This window comes from Papilio xuthus, unplaced genomic scaffold (assembly GCF_000836235.2).
Source record: "Papilio xuthus unplaced genomic scaffold, Pxut_1.1 DF826115.1, whole genome shotgun sequence".
Lineage (NCBI taxonomy): Eukaryota > Metazoa > Arthropoda > Insecta > Lepidoptera > Papilionidae > Papilio > Papilio xuthus.
The window spans coordinates 6,226,727-6,249,857 of record NW_013532534.1 but is presented as its reverse complement, the minus strand read 5'-3'; the positions used below and the strand labels follow the sequence as shown (position 1 = coordinate 6,249,857).

The window sequence follows — 23,131 nt, the reverse complement described above, 5'->3', positions numbered from 1 at the left end:
ACTCACTAAGTCGTAGGATTATGTTAAGTGAGTCCTTTCCGAATCCGATCCCAAAAATAAGGATAGAATCTGTTGACAGTTACAAATGTAGCCAGGCTCTGGGATCGTTCATTATCACAGCTATTTAGTAATGCAAAGCGCCCGATCTGTGGACGTATTGAGGTTTCAACTCACTGACAGACTCGATTTTGTAACTTTATAATGATAATAAGACTCGTCCACATCTTTCTACTTTATTGTAGCTGCTGTTGATGTACTTAGTTTTGCGTAGTAAGTGAGACATTATTTAGTGTTAAGTTTTAAATATGAAATTTGAAATATGACCGTTGAATTGTTACTTACTAATGTACATTAAGAAACTGCCTTGCTGTATTGACTATGCTACAGAACAATCAATATACACGTAGTCCCAGCGTAGTACCCACTTATGATAGTAACACACAAGAGCAGGACGCATTTAAACAATTGCAGTACTGTACTGACTTTCTGTCCTACTTCACTGAACTGCCTTCGTGTGAAACTACAACAAGCCTACCACTCTCTCACGATTCCTTTCTATCACAATAACGATACACGCAGTGCATTCCAATAACCTTATGGACAATTGGTCGTTCATTCTAATTAACGTTAAGTCCCCATCCGTTAATAGGAATTAGAAATTATTTAAATTATGTCAAGTAAATATTACAATTATGGTAAATTAGAAAATTATGGTAATTATACGATTGGTTTTGATTAAAACTGTTTTGTTTTATGAAAGTCTATAAATCTTTTTTTAATTTCTTTTTTATAGAATAAGGAGTAAAAAAGAAAGCTTGTCTAGTTGCGTAGATATAAAAATATTTATGAATATAGCTTTCACATTTATGGATTTATAAATTACATCGTTTATCTGTTACAAAGTTTTTTTTTTCAATTGAATAGATGTTAATCGTTTCGAAAAACGATGCAAGAATAAAACATAACCTAAAAATAAAACAGACATTCCTCTCAGCGTAACCATCAAAATTCCAGCGCCATCTGTCGAATGATAACAAATGTGTTCACATTTAAAGGAACGTTTAAGCCTAACGGAAATATTGACAATGTCCGCGAGAATAGATTGTTGGATACACCATGATTAAAATATGTCATTAACTATTATCAATATATATATTTTTTACTTCGTCGTGGTCGGAACATTGGTTGGTGTCTGTTTTTAATTTTGTTCTATATTTATTTTTGTATTACGCTTCTTCTGACAAAAATAACTTTTCATTAATCTTTTACTTGTAATGTTGTATGTTCTCACAAATTAAAAATATTCACTTTAGTATGTCCAACCCTTACTAACTTGGTCTATTCTATTTTTAGGTCACCATAATTCAGACCTAGTCTTACAAACATCGGAGCTTTTTCTTCACTTAACTGGACTTTAACAACTATAATATAAGTTTGTTAACGTTTAATTAATCCGAGTTAAGTTAAACCACAACAAATATATCAAAATCAAATTGTCTGCTATTTATTTCATTCAGTTTTACATGTTCATTGCATTGGATAGCCGTCACACCATTGCTCGCGGCGTCCATTGGTACCGGCTTTATCTAGCCCAGTTTTTCGGCCACCATTTTGCGGATGGGATGGTATTTTTTTATCATATTCCCGAAGTTAAATTTCCGAGTAACAGGGTGCCGGGAGTTTGGACATACGGCGATATGTCAGCTCTGACAAACCGCCGCGGGGCACACTTGCGCGTGTGTTTTTTGGCCGCGCCAACATTATGTAACCGACGCTAACTAAAAACTCTGTAATTTTATTAAACACTGCTCTGTGGTCCGAGAGTAGAATTAACGAGTTTTGTTCAAACGTCTAACGAGATTTCTAATTAGATTTTAAAACAATAAAAAAGAAAACAAACACCTGTATCTCATATACTAGCTGTTGCCCGTGACTTTGTCCGCGCGGGAATAATAAATCTAACCCATCCAAACTTCCACATCGAATATTTTATCAAGGCATGTCCCTTGATAAAATACTCCACACGTACAACCATAAGCAATTATGTGATCATACATTGCCAGATAATTAACATTTGAAGGCCTAATGGCTTACCAAACGTCGACTTGTCTTTCAAAGCTTTCGCAAGTTTTGAGAACCTGTGGTTAGTTGCGTGACAAATTGCTCGCCCACATCTGTACACGAGAACCGAGTTTGATATAAATTAATCAAATAACCCTTCTTAACGTGTATCACTATATTTACTTGTATATATTTTATGTCATAATGTTATGTAATAACTCAATAATAACTTGGTACATCTCCATGTCTTTGCATATTCCAATTTTATACGATAAGTATCAAGGGAATTTTCTTTACTAACCGATTTTAGGTAGACCAATTTATTTAGATGAATATTTGTATATCCTACTTTTTACCAATAGTATAACTGCGAATGTTTGAATGGATGGACGTTTGTTAGAAGCTCTCCAGAACGGCTGCATGGATCTCGCTGAAATTTGGCAAAGATGTAAAATATAATCTAACAAAACACACAGGCTACTAACTATGTTTTTTTTTTTTTATTTCACGTAAACAGACAGCTAATTTATAATATTAGTGAGATATAATATTTTTAAGACAACAGTTAGATATTATAATCTTTGTAAATCTTTTGTAAATTTATTGTGACTCGACTATATAAGCCCTCTAATACCGTAATTAGAATGAATTCTATTGAAATACGGAAAACCTAAAGTAAGGCACCTTTATTGGTGATGCAGTATCGTTACATTATCGACCTAATGCGTGAACTTGTAACAATAAAAATCGGTGTGGAAATCCGCGTTGGTTCTAGGCGCGGCGTAACGAAATTCCCGAAGCACATGCATCGTAAATTTACGGCACACAGGAGGGTAAGTTGTGTACTTTAGTGCGGTAAGCTTATGCTATGCGGTACAAGGCACAAGCGGAAGCGGACGACACCGGGAAATATTAAATAACCCATACCACGTTGCTCCAAATTGGGCAAACACATCCTTAAAATAAGAATCAAGTTAATATTTAAACTCAAGAAGTAAACACAGGAAACTTCGGAAAAGCGTTACAAGTAAAATATCTAAGATTTAAAACTATAATAATATCTAAGTGTAGGTGAACAAAAAATCGAGTATTCATGTCCATACATCATATAATGTTTAGTTAAAAAGATAAAATGAAATATTAATGTCACCAAAGTAATTAAAAAGTGACAATCGCTTTCCGTGAATAGCTTGGACCATAAAAGTTTAATGTACAGTGGATGGCGCTCGACATACACTCCCGGCCGGCCGCTACGATAGCGTCCAAACAAAACATCGACATATTCATTTTCAATACATGACACTATCTGACATTACGGCCAATATTGTTCATAGATGTTGCAGCTGAAAGATAAACTGAGATGTTTCACGCCATCAATTTCGTTACAAATGCTACAAACATTTGTTAACAGAGTAACAAATTGTTGTAGATTTCTTTATTGCACCAATATGCTGACTAGGAATAAGCCACTAGAAATTTTTAATAATCATATTTCATTTAAGGACACGTAATTCAATAATATTTAAATGTTAGTCTAATTATATTACATTAGAATTACTCTAAAATTGAGAATCGAATTGACAACCCTTAAACAACTAATACCGATATTTATTAAATCATTTTAAAAAGTAAATAAATAAAAGGCAGTCGCAACTTTCATTGTAATCTATTCAGTTGTTTATTGATGCTTGATAGATTACGTATCGTGCCCAAGTTTCGATTCGTAACTTAACCACACGAGTCGTTTCCGAAATACCATTCGAGAGAACTTTAAGTTTTGCTAATTCCAAGTTAAGCTGCCGCTTATACCAGTATTATACTGAGTTAAGTGTTATATTAAGTAAAGTTTAAAGATTAAATTTGGTTCGTGAGTTTAATTCTGTCAACGGGAAATTATAACGGAATATTTTGCATAATATATGTTACAGAAATAGTTAAATTTATCGTCAGCCCATACAGATACGCACTGATAGGCTCAAGCCTGTCCTAAGTTAGTAGTGAATAGTCACGCCTAGGCCTTGGTCAATGCTGGCCAGTGGTGATTGCTTAACTTCATTCCAGGTACACGCAGGTTGCATCACGATGTTTTCCTTCACAGTACAAACGTTGTGTATATGCACAGGGTCTTTAAGTATAGTGAAATATCATTTAAATATATATTAATCCCAGTTTATGCACTTTACAGTGTACAAACAAGATGTTCAGTGCATTCAGTCCAGGCGGTTTGATTTGACAGGCGATTTCCCGCAGTCACGGCGTCGCGTCCGACCTACCCCGTCTCCGTCGTGACCTATATTTGAAAGGGGCCTCATATTTTCTGAATTTCTACGAGCTTATTTCTATAAGCATTATAGCCCAGTGGTTAGTAAGCTACATCTTTATATCGCGGTTCATATCACTTTAAGACACATTGATGAAGTTTGTTATTTTAACAAGATCATTGGGCAAATAAGGTTTAGTGTAAATTTTCAACCTAAAATAAAGCAGAAACTATTATTTAAATCTAATTTATGATTATAACATTTTGAAATAATTAAAGGGAAATATGTAGATAAAAAGGGAGATAAATAAGAAAACTTTATTATACCAATATATACTTATATTGGTACTCGTATAATAAAGCCATAAATGCCATTTAGTCCAACACATTACATGCTCGAAAATCCATCGTATACGACATTATATAATATTATTAAATATTGTGTCTAACGTCGATCTAATAGTCACGTGATTTAAAATCCCTTATAAAGTCCTAGCTTGCGGGACCTGACCGCCTGAATTCGCCGGCTATCCCGAAAGCGTGACTTTTACCCCGGAGTGACGCGCGACGCGGGCAGTGCGGGGCGCGGGGTGAGGTATTGATCGGCACCACTTCGGCGTCCCGCGGCAGCCTCCGGCAAGCTTCGATCACTTTCGGCAAACTTCGGCGTATTTCGTTCAAGTTGGGCATACACTTGCGGCGGTCTTCGGTCAGTTGGTGCCAACTTTGAGTTGATTGGAACTTTAATTAGGACAAGGTTATCGGCCTTCATTCAGTTCGCAATTAAACCACGTACGTAGCAACACGAGTTCCCTGCATGCCGAACAAGTTTTTGACTCTGACCGACCTCAAGTTATTTCACTTAATGTCTCCAAAGCACTTGCATGCTTTGCTTAATTTAGCTAAATTGATACCTTGTTAACTACTGAAATGCATTTAATTTATTGCAAAGTTCTCAAATTCACCGATAGTTTGGTATCTTACATTACACCTTATTGGAATCGTATTATCAGAGACAAAATAATTGAATGATTTTAGACTTTAAGGACTATTCAAATTGATAAAATCTAAAAAAATATATATTTTTATACGATTTCGTTCAATTCGAAAAATTTGATCAAGTGACCTTCTTCATGAATATGTCGGCTGATTGACGCAAAGAAAAACATTCTATGCTATTACTTTATTCTGTGACACAATCGAGCTGTTTACTCCATCGGTCGTAAAACAATACACGCCTGGGTTCATACTTTAGAATTATAGGACAGATGAAAAAATTGGCAATATTTGTAATAGGTACAATTATATGACAAAGCCATACATTTCAACCAAAATTTCGGTAAAAAATCTTAAGTTACTTGTGAAAATACGAAAACAATTAATTAATTAAGCCGGCGAAATTGCAGTGGAATGTATTTATGAGTCTATTTAAAATAAAAATACGAATTGAGGCGTTTACTTTAAGCTTAAACAGATAAAAATATTAATTAACTTTGTCGTAATTAAGAGTAAAATAATTAGATTAGTAGCCCACTAAAAGCTTTCATTGAAAGTGCATTTCAAATTGGTTACGGCGATTCCCTGACCTCTTTACTTTCTTTGGCGTTTGTTTTGTTCCGTTCGCTCCGGTCCGCGCGGCTCCGCAAACTACATTCAAACGGAACCGTTTTCATTTGGGAACGCACCGGCGCATTCCGCTCTAAACCGCCCGAATCCGGATCTAGGTCAGAATACGCCCGCGCCCGTTTAATTGAAAAAGTTAAATCGCCCATTTTCGCGCGGAATCGTTTCGCGTTCCCTCTTTTTGTCCTTTTTTCGGTGTTGTTTTTTACAATTTCCCATATACGTCCCTGAATAGGGCCGCTTCCGATGTAATTTATTGTGACATCTTAGTCAATTGAATATACGTATGGATTTAGCGACAGATTTTACTAGCCTTTTATGTTTTTATAGCCTTATTAAAGTTAAATAATAAGCTTAAGCTTCACTTGATCCAGAACATTCAAACCATTTTTTTTAGTTATATTGCATTGGTAAAGGATTAAAAGGGTTTTGATATTCTAGAAACTGACCTAGATATTTTGAGAGATCTATTACAGGTTAATTAGTCGGTTAGTAGCTAAGACGTAATTTGAAACTGCCCACATGTATGTTTAAATTGTATGTAATTCCGTTTCAATTAATTAAAAACACCATATAAACATAACTTATACAAACAAAACATTATTAAACGTGCACAAAATATTATTCAACTTAAACCGTTATATCATAATGATTGACTTTATTCAAAAGCTCTGTGAAATAAACAGTTGCAATTTCAATCTTATTCCAATTTGCATAGATGTCAGAATTGCTTCAAACGATCGGATGACAGTTGACAATTTTATGGCGTCAGTTAGCGTGTTTGGTGAGTAAACAACTCATAAATTAACTTCGCGTGGACACGCACACAATACTGATAGATGGACCGACAAATGTAAACGGAACGATAAAAAAAAAAAAACAGTTACAGGCACCACGGTCCGGACTGTCACATATATGGTGTATAGTTTTGTTTGCTGAAATCTGCAATGTAAACACGTCATCGACATATAAAAAATCTATGTATCCTGACAATTGACGTAATATTTTTTTTTCAAGTTAAGTCAAGTCTTTTTATTAACTTTTGTTTGCTTTATTGGATTACTAAAATTGATTTACGTTATTATATTTTTATTGACAAATATTAATATCAGTTAGGATAAATTAATGAAAATATAGAGAAAATAATGAACTGAAACTTTCTAGCCTATTATATTGAAATCTGAGCCAATTACTTATCAATGTATTTTTTTTCCATTAACATAAAAAACTGTCTTTTAATTTTATATTATATAATACTTTGTAATAACAACTCAAACATTGACATTAAGCTGTATGGAAGCGCTTTTGAGATGTAAAATCATTTTACAACATCATAAAACAATCATTGGGTAATATAAAGAGGCTTGTTAATGTAATCGCGGCCTTATGGCCAGTTTACACTATTCCAGTCCAGCGGTCGAATAAAACTGGATAAGTGAAAACCCAAATTCGATGACCCAAACTTGATATACGTTATTCCAGTTGTAATCCAGCGGTGGTTTCGGTCGCTGGACTGGAATAATGTAAACAGTGCATTAAACATACTGGGTTATGTTTGCTTGAGTTGTAAAGATAAAGTTGTTGCGTTTTTTCATTAGATAACATTTATGAGCTTTTGAGACGTCGAGTAAGATAATAGTGGATTACGTTGTACGAGCAACTAACTAATAAAAACCTTATCTTCGCTTGTAAAAATTAATGGAAATTTAATCTCATTCAACGCTGTTCCAGTTTTTTTAACCTTTGATAGTGGCTCGTGCATCGTTTATGTGCATTCGGAATTCATTTCGTTATAGTTATTTATAACTTTATTATCCTAAATAAAACTTATCAAATACAGGATATATTTGGAATGAATTTGTTGTTTTAAGATAAGATTGTATTGGGACTTATCATAGCAGCTTCCGTTTGCATGCTGTTTACTCAAATGGCCCTTAAAATTAGATAAATAAGTCACACTAGTAGCACATATTTACCTCAGGAATAATCTTCCTGAGGTGAATTTTGGTTTAATCTTTAATTTCTTATTTTAATGTTACTGTCAAAACAAATAATCCTATATCAAATTGTCTGCGAATATTCTACTGTGAACGCTTAGATTCGATTTTATTCAAATAGTGTTTGTTTAGACGATGTACCTGCATAATCGGCTCTGTGGAATGATTTTCCACCAAAAAGGGATTGTGTCGCACAGAAACAAGCGAGCATCGGGCATCGGGCAACGGGCAAATGGATGGCGCGGCCGCGGAATAATAAAGAGAGCTTAGCATACAATTAAAGTGTGGCCATCTCCCCCTCCCCTTGCCTCATCTGATAATGGCGGCCACAGAACTCCGTACTTTTTATTATGATCTTTTTATTAGAGTTCGGAAAGCACTCGAATGAGCCTCGTTAAAAGTCTTAGAGGTCCGCAAAGCTTCGAGTGGAATTTCGAGGGTCCATTTATTTGTTCCGTTCATTACTTACTTAATATTTAAATTTACTTTTTCATAAAACGCTCCGCTTTCAAAGTCCCGGCGTCTATGAAAGAATTTTCCAATAATCGACGCTTTATTCAATAAGCAACTCGATTTGGGATAAAAGGAATTCATTGATTAAAACTTATTCCAAGTATATTAATATAATAGCTAATGAAAGTTTTATTGAGGGTACATTGATCTGATCAGACGGTGTGCCAAAACTTTATAAAACAATTGAAAGACTAAGCATAGTTAAAACATAATTAAATTAAATACGGATTACATTTTGAACAACAAAGACGATGCACGTCACTGATTTGAGTGATTTTAAACTTGAACAAATAAAGTTAAATATATCTTTAAAGATCATCAACATTATAGAGACAAGTCATGAATATGACAATTATGGATATAAGGCGAAACTCAGCGTCTTTTTTAAAATTTAAGAATCATTTTGGCTACATCAACAATTACAAATTGTTATTCAGAGAACATACATTCAGACATAATGGAACACTAATCTAATGGAATACTACAGCACATCTTTCTAATAATGCTAGTTTATCCTTTTGTATAGTTTGAGAAAATATTGATTAGGAGATTTAAAAAAAACATATTTTGACAAAGAATCCAATGTGTGTATATTAAGCTATGTTATTAGTGAATATTCTCGCTTGCCAGATTTGCCTGTCATGCATTGAATGCATACGCCTTTGAATAGATACCACTTTTCACAAAAAGCGTATGGAGTGAATTGTAAAAGATAGACGCGTATGTTCTTACTGCCAAAGATTACTCATCTCGCTGAACATTTCTATATTAAGCTGGAAGTGGTAGCACGAATAAAATAGTTATCAATCCGAAAATGCTTTACATAGGATTCTGTTGAAGAAAAAATAATTATTTCAAAATAGAACATCCGTTCATATAAAATGTAAATGTAAGTTTATATAACTCTACAGTCTTAATAATCTGACTGTCTTAAACTGGGAAGTTTATTAAGTTATTATTTTGGACAAAAGAATTTACAAATACATTATACTATTCGTATGATTCGTATTAATACGACTGTATTAATTACATTAACATATGAAACGATGAGATATCAAACGAAGTTTTAATTTGCAGATAGAAACGTAGTGCGCTAACCGCTGGATGTGCCGTTGGCTGCCAGCTCCCCTTTCAAGTAAAATATCAATTTCCCGCCGCCGGGCGACCGCACGCGCGCCTTCATTTATCAGAAAGCAAGCTCCGTTTAAATAAAACATCTTATACCGACAACTTACTCGGGAAACATCTCAACCAACTCGCTGGAAAAAACTCAGATATTATTTATAATAAAGTACATCGAGCTTTCATAACCTTATTTCTCAAATGAGTACAGTCAGCTGCATAAATAAGTATACACTTTGAAAACTTTAAGAACTTGTATAGGTCTTCGATTTCAAAAATACGTAAGCTCGAATAATACGGAAGTCGGAAGAATACGGATGGATGCGTATTTTTTTTAAAGAAAAGGCGTATACTAGTATTGGAAACTAAGTAAATGTATTTATGCGACTGACTGTACAGCTGATAGAAATAATTTAGTCGAATGTTCTATATTTTGACAGTTACTCCAATTTAGATGTCAAGCCTTCAGGGTTCTTTGTTGTACAAAAATGAAGTCAAGGTTTCAGAATTTCAAAGCAACAAAAATCAATTCAATGTATATCTTTTATTATATGTTACTTTAAATTTGTTTTTTATTTAACAAATTGTTTTTAAAAAAGGATAATGGTGAAATGTATTTTTATTTTTTAATGAACTGGTCAATGGAGTTGAGTAAAGTTGCGGTTTTGAACCGCACAGTTTCAAATTATATGTTAAAGAAATTTCTTTGTATTCTTTGTCACAAAATATTTAAGAAACTATCCTGATATAAATCGTATTTTTGTGTTAATAAACATTTTTTTCTATTAATAATATAAATGAAGAACACATAAGATTAGAATTTTTAGAAAAAGAAAGAGTATATCCCGTTACTATTGAAACTAAACTTTATCTCGGTAGTTCCATTCCCAGATTAAATAGTCTCTTATTTTGTGCAACAGAAAGTCGCTACACTATTTATGTGCTCCTAGTTCAGCGTCTTTATCTTTTAGTGCTCTTTTCCTCCGCAAAAACTATTTGTTATTTTGCCCCTCGCTACCTCGCCTTTTCCCTTTTAATGGGGAATTAGCGGGGCGTTTCGCCCTTGAATACTCTACCTAGTACTTTATTAGCGGCCTATTCATTCTTAATAATGGCTCCAATGAAACTGATGTCCGATTCTCTGTCAAGATAAATAGTGAATACAATCCCGCGTCTTTTCATGTCTTTGTTCATTAACAGGTATCATAAATATGTCTATGAATAAGTATAATATGATGGAAACAAAACTTAAAAGAGTAAATGTTAAAGGCCACAAATGTTTAGACCTGATATAATCTGTAGATTATAGTTTTACTACTGCTGCGGCTCATGTTTCTTTAAATTCTTTAAAACCTAATCTGCATGTCACAGGGTTAAACCATAAACTAAATTAATGGGTACAGAGTTTAGACTTAGTGTCAAAAGCGCTAAAGATGGCTTATTCTCAACGGTAAAGGTGAAACGGCAAAACTTCAAACTGCGCGCCGTCCAACTTGAGCTTAATAATTTTAGCTTAAAAGCTCGCTGCTATCGCTTTCGCGTGAAAGGCTTAGGAAGTTCGCTCCACTTAGTTTTTAAGCTAATTTTTGGCAACAGGTCAGATTATAGACGTAGTTTAAATTCCATTAGTCCTGAGGTTTACTAGACTTTAGACCGGTCGTCTGTCGGCGCACGTGAAGCCTTCCAATACAAGTCTAATGTTACACAAAAGCTCGCTAATAAACAAAGGCGGTGCTTTCTTTGTTTCGCATTCACTGTTGCTGAAAATATCCACTTAAAGTTTCGTAATAGTTGCACGTAAGTAGCGAATAGTAGTCACTAAGCTTTTACAAAAGGGCATTCAATTACAAAAGGAAAATTGTTATATAGAATATTTATAATGATATCTTTTAAAATGTATTTAGCGTTTAAATAATAAACTGTTTAGTGCACACTTAAAAATATAATTAAAAATATTTATATTTTTCATTTAAATTGTGAAAACGGAAACATTTATACATTACTTTCCATTTGCTTATTGGTAAAAGAATGAACGTTCACAAAGCTATTCGCCAACAAACACCAACCGTCGACTACATGATCAGAAATATATCAAGAACACATTTAGATGGTGAAATCTCCATTTCCTGTATCTAACATTGTAGTTTTCCCATCCTGTGAATTATACAAAAGGTCCCCATGAATTAATGGCGAATGGCCATTGAAGGCGACTTCTGGGGTCAGTTGAAAAGGAACCACTGCCTCGGCGGTTAATGATGAGGGTGAATCAGAAAGAAATCGGAAGTATATTGCAAATGCGCCGTTAGGGCTGATCAAATGTTATTTCAGCTCTGACTGAAATGGACGTTACATTAAAAAAATGTACGCAGTCTTTTGATGTTGATTTTCTTTGACTTATTTACGAAGGAAAGGTATGACTTAATTTAACTTTACCAATTTAGGAAAATATGTGTTGATCACTTTTTAATCAAATATAAACATAACCTCAATGAAACAACAACATTTGTCTCCAACCTTTTGATGATATCGATATTGAAAATCTGACATAGACCTAAACAGAAGCTTAAGTACCGCGTATGTATAAATACATCGCGCACACGGCTGTATTGACAACATGGGACGTAAATCACACATCGGCCGTCATGTATAATTCAGGAGTCTGAAAGCGACTGGACGACACATAATTCGGCCAAACACCAAAGAAGATTCGTCCAGTCGGGCGCTGCCCGCGCTGCCCGCGCCGACCAATTTTACGGTCTGCCGGCGTCAAGCGGCCGATTCAATTTTGCTAAAATTTTATTTGGCCGAATTCGAGCGTGCGAGTGAATTTCTATCGATGGCCGAATATACAATTCCCTTGCGATCCGAAGTGGCTTTCGCGTTCGCTCTTTGCAGGAAACGAACGGCCGTTCGGGGACCCGAGCGCACGGCTGTGTAATGAAACAAAGGAAAATACCAAATGAACTGAGGATATTTTTTCGCGCTAGTTTTATAAAGTTTTATTCTGAAAATGCTCCTGCAAAATAAACTTCTAAGGAAATAAATAGATAAATATTTTAAATAAAATTTTTTCTTCAAACAATTTAAAAGCAAGTTTTTTAATATCTGATTTCACTAATTGTTAAACACAAACTTTAACGCTCCATTTTCCCATGTTTATATGCCATACCATTCATTACCATCAAAGCGAATCAAAAGTACCATCCACTTTTAAAAGTAATTGTACTCAGGGAAGCTCAAAGACTTCGAGTATCAGTTCACATTAAAATTAGTTCGAAAAAGATAGGGGCGAGGGCAAAGAAATGATCGAGATATGCCGCGATACCATCCCTCGTTTCAGGGCCATTAATCAAATGTCACAAGCTATTAAAACGGGGTGGTGAACGCATCTATAAGTTCTCCGATCTATGCATCCACTGTATTGGAGCAAAAAACCGTTGTTATTTCTTTTTATCGTAGGGTGAGCTGTCAGCGCGCTATTGATATATATTGCAAGCCCCTTTTCGCTATTATAGCGTATGAGATGATTTTTTGCTTTAATGTCTTCATCAGTGTGTGCATTTTAATCATGCACCAACAGCTCATTTGTTTTATTACAAAATATGTTATTGCTAGAAGGAGTTACTCTGTATATAAGTTTACTTTTGTTTTAAATCTTCTTTCATTATTTTTTTTACTAGAAATACTTAATCACCGAATCTGTCTGAGGCTTAGAAATTGAATGCTCTGTACATTCACATTTAATCTAGCTGTATATTCAGGTGTTTGAAATTTTACTGTCGAAAATCTAATATTGCCGGGCCAGTTACGTGTGCATATAACATTCCCTTAATTTTATAGTTATAACATCCGTGAATTTGTAAAGCATTAGAAACGTAAATTGTGACATTAAAACAAAGAAATTCTTATATCAATAAACCTTAAAGCTCGTCAAACGTGGATTTTACAATGAAAGCTTTTTAAACACGGTTATAAGATAAGGATCGCGTTAATTGGAGCGCTGTGTCCATTAAATTTCTGACACCTGATAATTTTTAATCTTTACATTTACCTTTCTACAGTTTTGTTTTATAAAACGTTCAAATTTTACCCTGAGCTTTTGCGTCAATGGTTTCTCCCCAAATCAAATAAAGCACTTATTTATTTAGGTTTCATTTTAATATTCATCATCACGCGAATCCGACTAGCCCTCTATATAACTAATTTTTTCGCTCTCGCGTGTTTGTTTTTACTTTAATTGTTATCGTGGTTATTTTTAATTTAAAACAATAGAGATCTTTGTCGATATTTTGTTTTATTTGCGCTTATTTTGTAGGTGCGAAGGTCGATATCGGATTATAGCACATTTAGAGAACATAACTTTTTACAATGAATATAAATGATAAAAATACTAAAAGTTGTTTACGAAACGAATATTTAAATAATTGATACTAATTACAACTAATGGTTTTTTCTTGTAACTCTGTACTTATGTATACTTTGAGAGTTATCTTCGGGTGCTTTTAAAAGCATGTGATGGATTTCTTTCGTTCATTGAGAAGGGTTTCATAAGTGAAGCTTTCATTTCGCGCCTAGAAAAGTATTTTTCTTGGTGGTTGTTAATGATCTTATCCTTGAAGGTCGAATCAAGTTACGCCTTGATTTCAATTCGAACAATTTACCAATATATAGACGAATTTTTCTATAACTCAAAGGCGAAGAACATTTTTGTAATACGTTTCACATTTACAAGTAAATTCGTACCCTTTCTTTTCAACATCGTAAAAATGTAGAGATATTTTCTAACACAAAAGTACATAATTCATAAAGAAAGATTTACAATTTCGCCCCAAATTACCGCATAAATAAAAACAAGGAAAAAATAATTGCAGCTTCTTTATTACATTAACAAAACGAGCGTTGTTTTCAAGACTTGCCTTATTTTAATATACCTTCTAAAATCCACCCTGAGGGTGGAAAGGGTTCGCCGGAAGAGCGGTTATTTATAAACCAATTAAAACCGCTGCGACCGCCAGATAACATGTCCGATGAATCGGGAAGGGTTCTCAACTTTAGACTCCTCGGCTTTGCAGTCAATGATAAGTGTTGACCCTCAGGTTTGAAATTTAATTCGATTGTAACTCGTTATTTAATACGACAAGATAGCCGCAGGAGAAAACGTTCTACAGTCGTTAATGTTATAATTATGGGTGATGTCAAAAAAGACATATGAATTCCTTTTCATCCAATTTTAAAACAAATTTAAATATAATAGTAATATTTTATCCTCTGTACACTGTTTGCTTTGCTAAATTGATTATTGCGTTTAATCCGTGTAACCACTTTATCGCGCCCAACGGCCGGGACCTTCACATTTCTAATGTCATCGATTAGCACAAAGGCTCGAGGTCAACAAAAAATATGAGGACCCAACAGCTGCGGACGATCGCTCACCGAGATGATTAAACGCACCATTTGCAAGGCCGGCGTTATGAATCGACCGATTAAAATCTGACCGCACAAATCCTGTATATCGGTAGCTATTATTAAGATTAATATGAACCTGTTGGAATTTTGAACACATTAAAATGATCGATTAATTGGGTAGTTACAAGATGTAAAATGCAATAATTAATCCTTACCTAAAATATAAAAACCTAGACCATTAAAATACAGTTAATAATTTGTAGATTAACTTATATTTCACGTTTAAATTTAACTTCTAAATTGTAGTCTGTGAACGAGACCGTCTATAATCTTGTAGCTGTCGCCTACAGCGTAGCGGCGTAGCTTTCACGCATCTAGAGCTACGATATTCGCATTCAGCCCGCAGCTATTGCGTGTTAAAGTCTACAGGGAGAGTCGCACTGTTACCGATATTTTATAGATAAATGATATTTACTTAGCCCGGGGCGATCCTCTTATTCTTCTTGACACTTCTAAAGATTGTCTTGTTATATTTAAGCCATAACTTTCAAATTTATCTGTATATATTAATTCAGATAACTTGGTGATTTATTTAATAAGATTGTTTTACATACACACATATAAATAACTAAATAATTCACGGAGAGAGTAATGCTTCTCGATTATTGGCATTTAAAATGTAATTATGAATCAGTCGCGGGTAACATTTCAATTACGAGAAATTATTCGCGTTTTGGAATCAATTAAAAATAAACGGCGGCCTTTAACAATCCACATTGCGTCACAATTAGTGAATTGCTTCATGAATAAATTAAAGTTACATTTGTTCATTAAAGCCAATCAAAACGGTATAGCTGAGTTAGTTCACGAGCAAATTGAACAGGAGTTGCGCTGTGACGTCACTAAGCGGCGCGCAAACACGAACAGAGTATAAACAAATAAACAGACAAACGGCTCTGATCCCTCTGTATACGTTTGCATTACGTGTTCCTTTGCGGGACGATGATTGAGGGGCTTCAATTGATAGTTTTCAGCTACCTAATACACTACTTTGACAGAAACGTACAAATTTAATGTGCATTTAATTAACAAAATAAATGTCGTTAGAAAATCACTACAAAGAAGTTAGTTCCTTTAACAAATATTTAGTAGACTATAAAAAAGTACTACACGAAAATCTTTTTAATTTTGAGATTTGATATCAAGTTGTGCTATAGATTATGCACTTAGGTACGTAAATAACATTGGCAATTAAAAGTGTTGATACAGTATGTTGCAGACTGTCTCGAGTAGCGCAAGTTATTGCAGTCGGCTGATAACTGCTGTGATATCTCGCGCATTGCGAATGATTCATAGCACAACGCATTGCCAAGCGGTCGACGACACTGCAATGTGTGACATTGCAACATGTTAATAAAAATACAGCGTATCCGTAACGTACACCAAAAATATCACACTAATTTTGACATGATTGATAAACACAATACGAAGGCGATTGTGACAAATATTCGTGCTAGGCCCACTAATGTATTTTGCAATTATTAAACTAAACATTAAGACGCGTAAGTGAATATGGTAGATTAAATATATCATTCAGGATCTACTGGAATTATATTTGCTTCTAATACAAGATTTTTTAACACAAATATATGACTTTAAATTTGCCTAAATTACTAAAGCTTTCTTATCAAATTAAACATTAGAAAATAATGAAATATATACAATCAAGTAATTTGTTACACTGTTGGAAGTCGCATTCACCTGAAACTACTAACATTCCTTGCTACGTGAGAAATAGATTTTTTCATCATTGGGAATTTTTATTGTTAGTTGGACGTAAGTGCAGATTTATCGTCGGTATAAAACTTACAGTTGCGCTGTTCATGGTCGTAATGCGACGTCAGAGCTCAAACTACGTAGTTCGTTCACTTGTAGTTTTTACATTGATTTAGAGCTCAATTTATAAAGCAAGTTTATTTTATGAACTATTTGTTTCATACTTTCATACGTGTATAAAGCGTGATAAATATAATTATACCTTAATTTACTTTAATATAAAAAGTCATATTTATGAATTTGCTTAATTTAACAAAAATGAAAAATGACGACAATGAGTTGGCTAGCTTAAGATGAAACCAAAGAAAATTTTACAAAGAACAAATATACGGACTAATTTTTACATACAGATAGATTCAGAACATTTTGAAGTCCCTTTTGAAGACACCTGTCTTGCCACAATACTAAACATCATATTCCTAATTTAAAACATAAACTATATTAAACAACATTACACGAAAATAAGATCCATTGTGTAGTACATCCTTGGTAACATCTAACAATAACAGGCTCCACGGGGAGAGAAAAAAGGTTGTATTCTGCTCGTTTAATTAGACGCTGAAACGCGGCTTCCTTTGAAATATTCCAAAAACCATAAAGTCTACGGAACCATTCGCCGGGCGCTAAGGCTGGCCTCGAACAATTCGTTATTTTTGTGAAAGCAAGCGTACTAATAATCATACCTTTTTATACGATTTTCAACTTTACCAACTTAAATATAAGGTATATTTAAGCATTAAAGAGGTTTGTTGTAACTAAAGATACGGTATCAATTGTATTTTCATTATTCAAAACACATTATCACCATTGTAATGTTATACAAATTTTCATATTTATGAAATGTAAAACTTATTTACAACTGCGTCTTAAAATACGAATATTTGCACTATTACTATTCATTAAATTAAAATATATCATTTTAAACTAAAGGTGCTGACATTTTCCCACAGAAGCAAACAAAAGAAAGCTGGTAGGCAGTGTCACGCACGGCTGACTGTGTCGACCGTCACCCACAATACTTATTTTGATCATTTGTGGTTACATTCAATATTATAAAAATTATTTAGGAAAATAAAACAAACAATAACTTTAGTAATACCTACCGACAACCCAATTTCTAAAGTTATACTCTCAATATGAGAATGACTACGATTTAAAATGAAATGGTAACTAGTAAAAGTAAATACATTTGTTTAATTGCGTTCAATAAATTTATTAAAACATTTAAAGCACCTACGACAACAATTTCAAAGTAACGCGGTCAAACAAATAACACGTAATACAATTAAATAAACAAAGCCTGACTCGACAGAATTAAAAGAGCCCATTCAGACTCCCATTAAGGCCTACGACCTTATTCCTAATGGTTTCGACCTCGTGGATCGTATTAGAGGCTTTTCAAACACTCCGCCGTCCTCGGTCGAGTCCTCACTCGGCTTTTGATAGTTAATTAAACGTCAGGAGGGAAATATTCGCGTCATTAGGAAAACTCGAGACGCTGCAGCCGCGGCCGGAAGCGACGTCGCCGCTCCCCTCCCCTAGCGCCTACCCCCGCTTCCGCACGACACTTGGCACCTACCATATGTCTCCGATATGATATTTAATATAATAAGTATACATTTACTAATATAAACGATATCTTACATGCAGACCTTCAAAAATACTTGACTGTTTCTATCATCAGATGTTACCCATGAGTAGAGAATTAGTTTGAGTAGTAATACATTCTTTGTTTATTTCACATTTGAAAAATATTTTATATCAATAGAATTTACTATAAATCTGTCTTGAATATAAATTAAGTGTCGAAAAAGTAAATGTTTACCAGTTCATTAATCGAGATATCATAGTAGTGGACGCACGCACACCGTCGCGTGAAACAGCAAATATTTCTCGTGAATTTGAATTCACGCCAACCGATGAATATTGTTCATTGCTATTTAACGCCACTGAGAACTTAGATTGCCTTAAAAAAAACTGCTGCAAAAAAAAAAAATTGCACAATGTATTTTTTGCTTCGTATCCTATATTCACGATGAGACATAATAATTTAAATACTTTCATATCTTTATGCCGTATAAAACTTAGAGGAATAAAGCATTAAAAACACTATTCCAATCACCATAAATTAAACCACAAACAACTATTAATTAATTTAAATTAAATGAGGTTACGTCTAATTGTATTGCTAATTTAACACCTCCGAAGCCTTTGTTGCGTGCTGTTATATTTGATTCTATATGGTTATGTCAAACGTAACGCGGTTAACCATAATTTTCTTAATATTCAGTAATAAATTAACACGACCACTTGGGACACTTTATTAAACCAATGCTTGATTGATAGTGCATGATTTCGGCTTTTATTAATCCTTTGGGTTTACATGGCATGATATAATAAAATTGACAAGTGTTTTATACAAATTTATTCTTTATTTGTTTGCACAAAAGTTACTATTTACAATGGTATAATGCAACCCATCAGTTAATGATGTTTGCGATTAAAAATTTTAGACATGATAGTGATACCAACATTTTTGAAGCATCACTTAAAACATCAATGTGCCCGTATTCAACATCCTTTACCTCCTGATAGGGTTTCGTCCGGCCTCTCGAAAGTTCCCATGTTTTTTATAATCTGACAATTAGGCAATTTTTTTTGTACCACGATGCTTAGTTGTCTGCCGCGTAACAACAATTATGCACATATTTTGGAAATTTGAATATGGAATTAACTATTTTTTTAATATAAGGATACCCTTATTTAAACTAAAGTAAAACGGAAATATATTTCATTGGATTTATATGATTTTTTTTTATTGAGTTGCGGTTCTTATGAGAGTTCCGACATGGACGAAATGCTCGGAGAAGTATTACAAAGGCACTTCTTCCTTGACCTCTTTACGACTTTTTAGAAGGTGCTAGTTCTAATATGCGTACGTGCTGGCGCCTCAATGGCCGCGATAAAGAACCTCAGCCCTCCCCACCCCGCACCGCGGGCCCCGTACCCGGACCCGCGTGGGCTGGTCAAAAATATAAAGGGCCAAAATTAAATTCCTTGCGGTCCATAAAGTATAGAATTACGTCATTATACGTACACAGAATTCTCGCTTTTTATTCTCTGTCTGCGAAGTCATTTTTTTATACAATATTTTCGATTTTTAACGCTCTTTATTCAGAAATTATTCGTGATATTTTTTTTAAACTTGATCCGATATTGTGTGTTACAATATGTTTTTAATTTTTTCTTCATATTTATAACATTTCATATTGTTGATAGCAGTAAAAGATGTTATTGACATGGCCTGGATATACTCGTTTCAACTCATCAAACATTCTAAGACTCAATACAGGGAAGACGCCATTGTTCCGTTTTAAAGTTTGAGAGATCTAATGTCGCGTGACGGCGGCGCGGGAATTTTGATAATCCCCGCGCGAACGATTCTCGACCTTAAATCCCGAGTAATTCAACTTAATTTAATGGCACATGACGAGCGAGCGGAAATTCGATTGTGGTATTAGATTGAGCCATTTTAGACCTTAGCACTGATAGTTAAGAATTCAATTTGATCAACGCGAATAACACATGTTCGCACGGGGAATTCGTGAGATTATAATAGGTCATTGTAGATGCATCCCTTAGATTTAGACGAGATAGAACTCTTCTTCTTGTATATATAAGGTTTATTTTTGTTGCATGTAAGCATACTCTAAGGATGGAACCGCGGCATATGCTTAAAGTTCCTAACATTTTCATTTAATGGTTGAACCGTTGTCTAAAATTACCCTGTTGTGTCGCGCGGCATCACGACTGTGTGATCGAGGCGTCTTCAACGTTTCATTATCTTATATTCTCATTATTTTACCACATTTTCTCTACAGCTTATAACGAATTTTCTCCTGCAAACGTTTAACTTTCGACCATTGAATTAAGTGGCATTGAAAATGTAGTCAGCTTGAATCTCTTCCATTAAGTCTATATGTAAATATTAAATGATTACCTTATCGATAAGCAAATTTATGTTTGTAAACTTTCTAACTTTAATTGTGTTTGTTTTCAGGTGAGTCGCAACACAATGGAGATGGCTGCGGTTATAGTTATATAAGTGAGTAGAACAAATTAAAACTAGTAATAAATAGATATACAGTACAAGAGCTTAAGGCAATGTACAACATTATAAGAATTAAGTTTAGCAAAATAAGAAGTCTGAAAACCGAATATTGGTTGTCATTTAATTTATATGCATATTTTATGAAATGTAATTTTTCTTACTAACGAAATAATCAAATGTAAAAAGAGATTTTTTATTCAATATAGAGAATTCAATTCGTATAAAGTCTTGTTCCACCTTTCAAGATATTCCTTTCAAGTAGAATTCCTTAGTTTGATTATGCTTTGACGGAAAAACAGTCCCGCGGAAGATTTCCAAGTTTACCCGACGTCCGCTAACTCAATTAATAAACTTTGGTTTCGCCGGAGTCCGTAAACTATTGGTTATATTGATAAAAGTATATTTAATGTCGATGCTCTACGTTTTAATTTATTTACTGACAAGTTACTATCAACTATTTACTGTTATTATAAAATATGTTATCGTGTAAACTATTATGTAAAGTATGTATAGTGTCAAATTGGTTGTATATTGTAAGGATGCTATGCAGTTATTTTATAATAAAAAAAAATAAACTCTTTCTAAGATCTCAGTGCCATTATTATGGTTACAACTTATGAGGACACATCTTACTCTTACTAATATTATAAATGAGAATGTTTAGATGGATGGATGTTTGAAGGTATCTCCAGAACGGCTAAACAGATGTAGATGAAATTTGGCAGGGATGTAGAACATAGTCAAAGAACACATAGGCTACTAATTAAGTTTCTTTTTCATTCAGCGCGGCCGAGTTGCGGGCGAGAGCTAGTTTCATACATTATTCCAGTCGAGGACGATTATTTCCTACCCGTTTGGGTGAAATGTCATTTGTCTGACAATGCACAATTAGATGGTTACCATGGCAACATATTTATGTATGCATATGTGCCAAATTGTAGCTTGTTTAGTGAAAATATGCTGTACGACATCCCAGCTGTGGTTACTTGAAATTAGTCTGACAAATGACAGTAAATATGCATTAAATTGGACAATTAACTAATTTATATAATGCAACATAATAATAGCATTTCTTCAATTATGTATCTTTTTAAGTTATAATAAGTAAAAAAATATTCACTATATTTTTTCATATTTTACGTTAGTATTAAGTAAAAAATACTCGCTTAAGTATAGGTAAGCCTCTTGAGATCGCTTTGTTAGATTTTCAGTACTTTTGTGTATCAAACTAAAGGATAAATTTACTTTTGTATCTTACTTAAAGTAGACACAAGGGACGATAAGTAACCTCTAAGTTATAGTATTTTCTAGTTATTCTCTAAAGACTAATAAACGAGCATTAAAATATTTGTTCGAATTTATTTTCATACTTCGACTTCTGAATATCCTATTTTCTTGTTCAAAAGATATAAAAATTTACACACTGACAAGAGTATTAGAATCTGGAACGCGTGTTGTTTAAAAATAATTAATTACGATCATACTTTTATCATCATCAAAGAAAAATAATATTATGTCCTTTAGTAAAAAATATTACAAATTGGTTTATGTTTTAGGTAGGTTGTTACTAGTATAGTAAATGTCTCAAACATTTAATGAACATTATGAAAAGGAAACTATAAAGTTTGAAAACGCAAGCGAAATAAGGTTAGCGTTACGTTAGTTGATATACGGCGACTTAGTAAGAAAACTGACCCGTAACGCAAACGGGCACAAACTGCAACTCCGACTGGCCCGCCTCGCATTTCCAATTCCTTTCACGTCTCGGCGTGTCCGCATATCTTCCTACTTTTTCCCACTTACTGAACTTTTATTGTGCGTCCTTTTCTCGTCTGCATTCGATTGCAGAGCCGATTTTCAGGTCTCACTGATGCTGGCATTTGTTTCCTCTCGCATAGAAAACTTCTGATTTTATATTCGACGTTTTCGGTTCGTTTTTTTGTACGATTTTTCACTTCGAAGCCGTGTTTAATATCGACACATTGGCAGAATGTTTGGATAAAACGTTAATAATTATTTAAGAAAAAACGCACATATTAAAAATTCTCACAACCTACAATACCTTAAAACTTTGAGTTTTAGGAATTGATTTTAGACAATTTTCATCATTGATTTTTTTAAACCATAAAAATTTTATTTAAATTTTCTATCTTAGTTATGTGATCAGACAATCATGCTACACAGATTTTTTTTTATTAATAC

At 33.8% G+C, this 23,131-nt stretch overlaps 1 protein-coding gene across 3 annotated transcripts in view; it reads left to right on the top strand.

The window, feature by feature from the left end:
* The window catches only part of Ten-m (teneurin transmembrane protein Ten-m), a 176,135-nt gene that overhangs the window by 11,724 nt on the left and 141,280 nt on the right, over positions 1 to 23,131 (top strand). For 2 of the 3 annotated variants that reach the window (XM_013319643.1, XM_013319640.1), the window contains exon 2: positions 20,879 to 20,923. The exons of the other annotated variant lie outside the window; for it this stretch is intronic. In XM_013319643.1, the coding sequence (XP_013175097.1) occupies positions 20,879 to 20,923 (45 nt within the window). The remainder of the gene's footprint in view (positions 1 to 20,878; positions 20,924 to 23,131) is intronic. 3 annotated transcript variants of the gene reach the window in all.